This window comes from Benincasa hispida, chromosome 9 (genome assembly GCF_027475165.1).
Source record: "Benincasa hispida cultivar pf3 chromosome 9, pf3_genome.v1.1, whole genome shotgun sequence".
NCBI lineage: Eukaryota > Viridiplantae > Streptophyta > Magnoliopsida > Cucurbitales > Cucurbitaceae > Benincasa > Benincasa hispida.
The window spans coordinates 12092192-12103031 of NC_143486.1; the positions used below are offsets into that span (position 1 = coordinate 12092192).

General features: G+C 31.4%; 1 protein-coding gene across 1 annotated transcript; it reads left to right on the plus strand.

The window, feature by feature from the left end:
* The first annotated feature begins 5203 nt into the window (after positions 1 to 5203).
* On the plus strand, positions 5204 to 7242 carry LOC120085310 (4-coumarate--CoA ligase 2-like). The gene is made up of 2 exons (XM_039041233.2): positions 5204 to 6752; positions 6874 to 7242. The coding sequence occupies exons 1-2, from the start codon at positions 5350 to 5352 to the stop codon at positions 7094 to 7096; spliced, it is 1626 nt and encodes a 541-aa protein (XP_038897161.1). The 5' UTR covers positions 5204 to 5349; the 3' UTR covers positions 7097 to 7242.
* Positions 7243 to 10840: the final 3598 nt, after the last annotated feature.

The window sequence follows — 10840 nt, forward strand, 5'->3', positions numbered from 1 at the left end:
TGTATATTAGGTTGTCGAAGGTTACACACATGTTGAAACTTCAAAGCGATTAAGGAGATAAGTGGGCTGAAGTAGATTAAGGAGAGAGCGAGATTCAAAGCGAGATAGTAGGAGAGAACGAGATGTTGAACGAGATTTTAAGAAAGAGCGGGATTCAAAGCGAGATTTTAGGAGAGAGCGAGATTCAAAGCGAGAATGTTGGAGAGAGCGAGATTTAGTTTATATTGACTAATCTGACTAACATTGAACTTGGTAAAATGAAATGGTTGAATAATTGAAAAATGAGATTATTCAGGAATACACATTGAATGCTAAGATTATGCATTGAGTTTCTGGTAGTAGATCCATAATAAAAAAAGTGTTTGTGATTGTTCCAGAAGAAATGAAAGCTAGTAATCATTAATGGAAAAATAACAACAATAGAGAGCGAGATATTGAGAGAGAGCGAGATCTTAGGAGAGAGCGAGAGTGAGAGAGCGAGATCTTAGGAGAGAGTGAGAGTGAGAGAGCGAGATCTTAGGAGAGAGTAAGAGCGAGAGCGAGATTGAGAGAGCGAGATCTTAGGAGAGCGAGAGTCTTCACTTTATTTGAACTTTCCATAGCAATATATATATATAAAAAAAAAAAAAAAAAAAAAAGAGAAAAAAGAGCTAATAATCATACTATAATTGAATAATCATTAGACTATAATTGAATATATTAGATTATTATACTATAATTGAATAATCATTAGACAATAAATTGAATATATTAGATTATTATACTATAATTGAATAATCATTAGACAACAAATTGAATATATTATATTATTATACTATAATTGAATAATCATTAGACAACAAATTGAATATATTAGATTATTATACTATAATTGAATAATCATTAGACAATAAATTGAATATATTAGATTATTATACTATAAATTGAATATATTAGATTATTATAATGTAAAACTTTATTGATTACAAACAAAAAAAAAAAATTGAATATACAGTAGATTATTATAAAAAAAAATTGAATATGCAATAAATTATAATAAAAAAATTTGAATATACAATAAAATGAATATATAATAAAAAATTATTTATTATTCGATCCCTAACTATCTGGAGCCCGTCTTAGTAACGAAGGATATTTCCTTCGATTATGTCCTAACTGGTTACAAAATCCACATCGTTGTCGAGTGGCTGGTTCTGTCCAATCCATCTCGTTGTGATAACGTGAACTTTTCGGTCTATCACGTGAACGTGCACTATCACTCTACAAGACAAAAGTATTATTGGGGTTACCTGTTGACGGTGAGCATGCACTATCACTCTACAATGACTGGTTAGAAGTTTGTCAACTGTACCTCGGTGCGACCCCACCTGCCAACAAGATTAAAGGATCGAGGTTAAGTTTAATATGGTTAGGAACACAATTTCGTGAGCTCACAGATGATGCAGACGAAGAAACCATCATAAGATATGTGCGAGCATATATTCTACAAATGATGGCTGGAAGTCTGTTTTCAGATAAATCAAGTCATTTTGTTCACTTGATGTTCCTGCCACTGTTAGCTAACCTCCATGATGTGGGGCGGTATTCGTGGGGTGGAGCATGCTTGGCATGGTTGTATAGATAACTATGCAAAGCAACAAGACCTGAGGTTCGAGAGATAATTGGGCCTCTCATACTTTTGCAACTATGGGCTTGGGAGTGATTTCCAACAATGGCTCCACAGCTACATCATGTTAATGACGCTCAGTTAGTTGGACAAGCCTACGGTTCTCGATATGTTGTTTTAATTCAATTTAATTTTTATATCACTGATCTAGTTAATTTAAATTGTAAATTATCAATTTAAAAATTTAGGTGGAGAGACAAAATTTGTGTGACTAGGACAGCCACACATGTAGTCAACCAGTATAGATACATGTTTGATCTGTTTCAACCTGAACAGGTACATTACACTAAACCTAATTGATTATTTTATTCACATTTTTATTGTATTTGTCTTTAATATTCTCTAATATAATATTAGTGTTTCAGGTTATTTGGGAGCCGTACAAAATTATTGTGTATACTTTACCTAATTTTTGTACGAATGGTCAAAACATATGGCGGACGATGAGTCCTCTCATATGTTTTCACATTGGTGAGTGGCATCTTCCTGACAGGGTGATAAGAAAATTCGATTTTCAGCAGGATATCCCATCGCCTTGTAATACTGAACCCGTACTGCATGATATTGACCTAAGGATTGGAGATTGGTCCAAAAAAGTTGCACATTTGGTAGTGCGATGGCACTATCATGCAAGGTTTATTACAGTGGGGGTTTCTCTTGAACAGTTTGACACAGATGTCACTCCAGAATATATTCATTGGTATAATAATATCACAGGGCGCTACGTCACTCGTCCGGGAGCAGTTGTGGGTCATCGGGTAAATGAATGAATATTATCTATTTTTTTAATTTAAATTTATTTTAAATATTGTCTAATTGTTTTATAATTCACAGAGATTGAACAACAGTAGACTCTGTGAGGTTGCGAATGATCCGAACCAGGTTCTTGCTATATGTAGTGACAACCAAAGCTATATGGAGGAAATTATATGTACGATATACCTATTATTCCTCCAGCAGCTTCTAGACGTAGAGGACCTATTCGGGAAGAGGGTGAGTTTGATGAGGTTGCACATAATGTGGAAGAGTTGCCCCCTATGACGCAGACGCAGAGTCAAACTAATTATGTTAGTCCGATGAAGATGATGCCAACATTTGGTTCAAGACATTATGACTCAGATGCTGGTCCTTCGTCTTCACAAGTGCATGGACATGGTCGGGGTCGTAGAGAGCATAATGTATATTTATATTATGAAGTGCCTGTAGAGGTACCAGAGCAACATCAAATTCGAAGTTGACGACGACAACCAGCTCAAAATCGACGACGTCCGCCTTGTGGGACACATTGATTTTTGTAATTATTTTTATATAAATGAGATATTTAATTTACATTTTTTCATTTTTATGAGTTATTATTTTTTTTTAAATTTATTCTTTTTAGAGTTTAAATAAAATAATAAAAAAAAAATTATAAAATGGAAAATTAAAAAAAAAAAAAGATTAGAAAGAAGAAGGTGGAATGTGTAATAATTAAAAAGGGAAAAAAGGGAAATTTGTACGGTATTCTCGCTCTCTATCAAAATCTCGCTATCTCACTCTCGCTCATGCTCACGCTCTCGCTCTCGCTCTCAAAATCTCGCTCTCTCTCATAATCTTGCTCTCGAACATGATTGGGAAGTTCAGTGGCAGAAAGAAGGAGATTCATTAGCTCGTTATTTAGTCAGACTTGTTGAGATGACAGAATCCGTAAAAATTATTCAACAAGCTTTGGAAGGAATTCCAGGGGAACCTTATGAAAATTTAGAAATACGATTTTTTGATAGAGGAAGGTCTTCGGAATGATAATTAAACAGACTCAATAATCATGTTAGGAAGGGCAAGGTCGAGGGTTCAAAGTTCGACGTACAAGAAAGGAAGGTCGAGGGTTGAAAATTCGACTTAGGGGTTCAAAATTCAACCTATCTAGGTTGAATTTTCAACCCTCGACTTATTTTTTAAAAAAAACAATATTTTTACAAATAGTTTGAAAACAACAATATTTTCCTAAATAGTTTCTAAAAGGCCAATATTCTTTTAATTTTCTCATTCTAGACTACCACAACCTTTTAGACTTAAATAAACTTTTAAATTCTAAGCCAAATTTTAAAAATAAAAACAAGTTGATAAAAAGAAATATATACATATATTATTATTTTTAAAAATCTCTTGTATTTTGAAAACATTTTTAATTTAGCTAAAACAAAATATGTTTTGTAACCACCTGCATCTTTATTGGTGCTAAGGAGACAAAAAAAATAGCAACCTACCAAACTGTCTGGAGAAAAAAATAAATAAAATGGACTCATAAAATCCAAACATAACTTAATGAACAATAATATCAATTACCATAATTCATCCTACAAATATTAAAAGAACGAAATTATAAAAAAAAAAAAAAAAAGAAAAAAAAAAGTGCACTATAACTCTGAACCCCCTGAGATGAAATTAATGAAAATGTCACTATCTCTACAAAATCACTAATTTGGCAACTCCTTGAAGTTTTCTACATCATCAATTGTACGAACACCTTATTCTTTGTTCTCTTTTCTTTCCTCTTTTTGTGTTTTTCTGGACCATGTAAATTAATGAAAACGTCGCTATCTATTCAAATACATCTTATAGTGGTTGGTGAACCATGATCGAGGATCAAAATATCAATACTGAAAATAAATTTTAATTTAGAAATATTAATAAAATATTGATATTGATAAATATCTTTTTTTTTAAATAAAAGTTTTTGTAAAAGATATATATGATACAAAATGGATGGATTTTTTAATTAACAAATTCTAGATAAAATTATATTGAGAAAGAGTACAAGTACTAAATATGAATAAAAATAGTGTATGCAAATAAGTGTGAAATCTATCTTCTTTTTTATTTACTAATTTAAGCACCTCCTGTGGATCAGTGCAACTCCAAAATCCATAGAAAACGGATGTACCCTTATTAGTACAATTGTAATATCAATATATAGCGTAGTTGCAAGGCTTTCTTTCGTGAGCTAGCCATATTTACTTCCTCTTTCCTCTCCGTTTCGGATGTCCAATCTCTCATTCCAGTCCATAACTTCTTTGAATATAGCTCATGTTGCTCTTCTCAGGCTAAGATGTCACAACGTTAGCCATCTTTTCTTAAACCTCAAGTCGTGTTAAAGTAATATTTTTAGGGACTAACACCTATCAAATCAGTTGAAGATGATAACATGTAATCCGATTATCGGTACGATATTCTCTTGCTAAAAGCCTATCTCTGATCTTTCAGGGAGATTGAATGGATCATAGAAGAGTAATTCAATTTCAATTTATATTATGATAATTCTTTTTCCAAATTATTAGAAATTATTTCGTTAAAAGTTGGTGAACGAAAGGGACCAGGGGAAGTGGAGTTGTGCAGAGCCATTGTAATTTCTTCTTCTTCTTCATAGTCAAAAACTTTGGGAGTTGGTGAGAATTCACAACAATACGCATTTGGCCATTTCCTTACGGCTTACACCACCATAGAAAATTGCATAATTATTAAAAATAATAATAATAATAAATCCTATTTAATTTTCTCACCAACCAAACACTAATTTTCTATAATTTTCTAATTTCTTTAAAATCCCTCTTCTTTATCCATCTTCAAACCAAACCCATCTCTACTTTCTCTCGTCTTTCTGTTCCTCTCTGTTTTTCTTCAACCTCAAAATTTAACTTCAAACAATGGCCCTTGAATCAAACCAAACTAATGAATTCATTTTCCGTTCAAAGCTTCCCGATATTCACATTCCCAATCATCTTCCACTCCACGATTACATTTTCCAAAATTTGCCCAAATTTGCCTCACGCCCCTGTTTGATCAACGGCGCCACCGGCGATGTTTACTCCTTCCACGACGTTCAGCTTACCGCCCGTCGAGTCGCCGCCGGCCTACACAACCTCGGAATTAAAAAGGGTGACGTCGTCATGAATTTGCTTCCCAACTCCCCGGAGTTTGTCTTCACCTTCCTCGGCGCGTCTTACCGTGGCGCCATCATGACGGCGGCGAACCCGTTTTACACGGCCGTGGAAATCGCCAAACAGGCCAAAGCCGCCAATGCGAAGTTGATCGTGACGATGGCCTGCTTTTACGATCGGGTTAAGGATTTGGCTGAAAATGGTGTCAAGATTGTATGTGTTGATTTTGCTGTTGAGGGTTGTTTGCATTTCTCTGTTTTGAGTGGGGCTGATGAAGCTCACGCGCCGGCCGTGGATTTTTCCCCCGACGACGTGGTGGCGCTGCCGTACTCCTCCGGCACCACTGGTTTGCCGAAGGGAGTTATGTTGACTCATAAAGGGTTAATCACAAGCGTGGCTCAACAAATCGACGGCCAAAATCCCAACCTCTACTATCGCGGCGATGACGTCATCCTCTGCGTACTGCCGTTTTTCCACATCTATTCACTCAATTCGATTTTGTTGTGTGGGATACGCGCCGGTGCTGCGATTATGATCATGCAAAAATTTGACATCGTTTCACTTTTTCAATTGATTGAGAAATACAGAATTTCGATCATGCCCATCGTGCCGCCGATCTTTCTGGCCATTGCTAAGTCCTCCGAATTTGAGAAATACGACGTGTCATCCGTCAGGGTTCTAAAATCCGGCGGAGCGCCGCTGGGGAAAGAGTTGGAAGACGCCGTGAGGGCGAAATTTCCGGCAGCGATTCTCGCACAAGGGTACGGAATGACCGAGGCCGGTCCGGTTCTGACAATGAGTTTGGCTTTTGCAAAAGAACCGTTTCAAGTGAAAGCCGGAGCTTGCGGAACTGTTGTCCGAAATGCAGAGATGAAGATTGTCGACCCGGAAACCGGCGCCTCCTTGCCGGCGAATTCCGCCGGAGAGATTTGTATTAGAGGTGATCAAATCATGAAGGGATATTTGAATGATTTGGAGTCAACCAAGAGAACTATTGATAAAGAAGGATGGCTTCACACAGGCGATATCGGCTTTATCGACGACGACGAGCTCTTCATTGTAGACCGCCTTAAGGAACTTATCAAATTCAAGGCCTTTCAAGTGGCGCCAGCGGAGCTCGAGGCTCTTCTTATCACTCATCCAAAATTATCAGACGCCGCCGTTATTGGGTGAGTTCAAATGAATTCCATTATTTGTTATCACTAAAAATCATATCAAAGCCTTTAATTACAAAACTCAAAATACAATTTCATTTGTGAACGGATTTTTGTTGTTTTTGTCTTGTTTTAGTATGGCGGACGAGGAGGCCGGAGAAGTACCAGTGGCATTTGTGGTGAAGGAGAGCGACGGCACAATTACAGAAGAAGAAGTAAAGCATTTCATAACAAAACAAGTGGTATTCTACAAGAGGCTAAAAAGTGTGTACTTTGTCAATGCTATTCCAAAGGCACCATCTGGCAAAATTTTAAGAAAAGAACTTAGGACAAAATTGGCTTCTGGTGCATACAATTAAACACCAATTTATTTATTATTATTATTATCTCCATCATATGTTTGATTGGTTAATGCAAATTATGTACTATAATTGTGAAACGCAATTCTTAGCTGTAATTGTGTACTTTATTTTAAATAAGAAACCCGATCAATTTATTTGTTTAATTCAGGCCATAAACTTTTTCTTTAGTAAGATATGTTTCTAAATTTAAGTAATTATTGCAATTTTTATTTTCAATTCATTTTCTATTAATTTTAACAAAAATTAGGAGTGCAAAAAAAAAATCCATCAATCTAATCCATTTCATTTGGGTTGATTATCAACTTATTTTAGTTTGGTTGAGTTTACAAATGAAAATTTGATGGATTGAGTTCGTTCATAGTTCACCTAAAAACCCGAACCAACCTAAACTTATTATTATTTTTTTAATATATTTGTTTACTTATAATACAATTATATATACAATATTTATTTGATATTTATTTTATTTCATAACTTTTTGGATAGTTCATTCTTCAACAACTCTTAAAAATAATTTTTTAGCACTTTTGAAAGAAAACTTTGATAATCTAATTTAAAATTGAGTTATTAATTTTAATTCAATATATGAAAATAACTATATAAACTTTTTACACATTAACATTTTACTTACTTTTAGAACAAAAAAAAAATAAGGAAATGACCCAATTAACCCAAATCAACCGAACCCAAATGTTTCATAAATGTATTATGTTGAGTTTATGATTTAATAAAGGATATTTGGGTTGGAGAATGCAATTAGAGATGGGTCTAAAAAGAACTTCAATCTAACCTCAACCCAATTCATGAACGTCCTTAACAAAAATCAGTATAAAAACCTTTACCAAGTAAAGTTTGCACAAAAATTAGTTTTGTCCATACACTGGTCATCAAATAACATTGTCAAAATTTCATCAATTTCAACAAAAAAAAAAAAAATTAACTTTCTAAATTTTGTTTTATTAATTTCATACTTCAAACTATCCACATAAGAGAACTTTTTTCAAACAATATTTGGAGCGAGTTTGAAGTTAAAATTTATATAACTTATTTTGACTAGTATGATTCAATTTTTTTCCCTTAAATTTATACGTGTTGGGGGTGATTCTTTCTCATCTTTATTTTTTTTAATTATTTTATTTTTAAAAATTTTGCTTATAAATTTTTCACAATTACTTGTCATTTTTATATTTTCTACGTAACTATTTGAATTTTTGACCCATTTCCATTAGAAAAAAGTGTTTGAAAACTACCTTTTTAAAAAAAAAAAAAAAAAAAAAAAAAAATCAAATTAAAAACACTTTTAAAATGTTAACAACAAATCATAGAAAACTAATAGATGGAATCGGTGTTTATAGACTTAATTTTCACAACATATTTGAAAAATAAACCAAAATATGATTAAAAAGAAAAGGGCAAAACACATATATCATATATAAGTAATGACTATATTTAGAGAAAGGAAATAAACCATGTGAAACATTTTATTAATTTGGTATTAAATTATCTATAATTATGTTACTTCATTTGATCCCATAAGTTTTTTGGTCCACACCCAACTAATCAAAAAAAAAAAAAAAAAAAAAAAAAAAAAAAAAAAAAAACCCTTCATAATTTGAAGTCAATTTGATACCATAACTTAGAACCTATATTTTATATTCATAAATTTCATTAAGTTTTATTTTAATTCTTAAACTTAAAATAAAAAAAGAAATTTTGTTTTCATTATCCATTTTAAAATTATTTACTATAAATTTAATATCAACACATTTTTTAGTCTCATGTGGTAGGTCAAGGTGTTAGGCTTCAAATCAATATCAAAATTTGTTTTTGTTAAATGATTGATTAACAAAAATTAACAATAAACACCAAATTTTTTTTTTTTTTTTAATTTTATATTGTCTTGATATAAAGATTAGGAACCAAACTATGTTATTTTAAATTTTGGAAGATTATAAGAAAATAAATATGAAAGTTTAGATGCTAAAACATGAATTTACTTTTCTTTTTTTAGAATATCATATTATCCATGTAGGGTGAAATATTAGCTAGTTGACTTACATTTCTAGTTGACCTACATTTAAGTCATTGAAGTAAAATTAAATTTAAACATTAATAATAGTTTGAATTAAGCTCTAACTTAAGCATTAAGTGTTTGACATTTTCTCATCCTTCTTTTACAAGATATATAAAAAATTTTGTCTGTCATTAATAGAATATATAAATATTTTCTTTAAAGAAACGAAATAAAATAAACAAATTATAAAGTCCTAATTTATAGGAGTTGGGAATTTTCAATTAATATCAAGAAAAACCGACTAATTCAAAATCGATCTCTCTCTAAAATATTGCATATTGATGAAGGGGACATTTAAAATATTTGTAACTTTGGAGGCAACATGGGATTTAAAAAAGTATATTAGGTTTAAAGTCTAGTTACTTGTAGGCCAATCATTAACGGTCATTTTCTTGAATAATTCCAATTTTAAATGAAAACATAATGGAATTAAATAAGTTTTCCCTATCAATTTGAAGAATATTTAATTGTAAATGCTATCCAATTAACAATTGGAAGAGCTTTGATCATTATTTTTAAAGCATTCAAATTCTACATATCCATACTCAAACTTTCATATATGTTTCCTTTTTCTATTTTTAATTTAAGTTGATATTTTTCTCATTAATTTATGTATTTAGTTTTGATTATCAAAATTTTCAATATATCTATTTAATCACTATTTTTTTTTTATAAAAAAAATACCATTTTAATTCATGATTATTATTTTAAAAATATATAAATGTGGTTTCAAATAGGCATATTAACAATGTGTTGTGAATTTTTTTTAGGTAATAGTAGGGGAAAACAAAAGAAGAAGAAAAGATAAAGCTAAAACATTGAAGAACACCCTAGAATAGGATGATAGTCAATTTGAAGAGTCAATGATGCAAGTGGAACCTCCTCGACCCAAATGGCTAAAGAGAAAACGATTCGAGCATGATTTACAATTGAGTGAATCGCACTTGACAATTGAGGAGTACACAAGATATAAGTAACATAACCAAAACAATGATTAATAAAAAAAATAAAGGGGTATTTTTAAAAATATAAAAATAAGAAAAACTATTTATACAAAATAACAAAATTTAATCTTCTTTGATAGAGATTGATAGAAGTCTATCATTAATACTATATGATAGACGTGGATAGAAGTCAGTTAGTGTCTATCAATATTTTTTTTGCTATTTTTATAAATAATTTGACATTTTTTCAATATGTGAAAATTTCATAAAATAAAATTTATTTTTAATGTTGAAAACTAAACTAGATAATTTGAAATTTCGGGAACTGAAATGGAGTCTATTGTGCATATCCACGCACATTGTAATTTATGGGCTACAAACTTTTTTTATTTTGAAAAAAAAAATAATTATTTTTACTCTTTATTTAACTTGAGCATAACACGTATGTGTGATAGTACATGAAATTAATAATTTTATTTTGATACATAAAAAAGTATATAAAAGATTATAATCATAAAATATTCTTTTACATTGTTTGGCTTGTAATAGTAACTATTTGAAGAAAAATAAAAGCTTATGAAATTCTAAAGGACGTGATTGTCGGTTAAACACATGTCCATATTTAGATCGTGATGTATCATATCTTTGGTCACCACAAGAAAAATAACTTTCAATGATGAGTAAAACGTGTTACTAAAAGCAAAAAAATACCGCTAAAAGTAT

Coding starts and splice junctions, on each gene's coding strand:
- LOC120085310 (XM_039041233.2), top strand. CDS start 5,350: ATGGCCCTTGAATCAAACCAAACTAATGAATTCATTTTCCGTTCAAAG. Junction 6,753..6,873: donor TCAGACGCCGCCGTTATTGG/GTGAGTTCAAAT, acceptor GTCTTGTTTTAG/TATGGCGGACGAGGAGGCCG.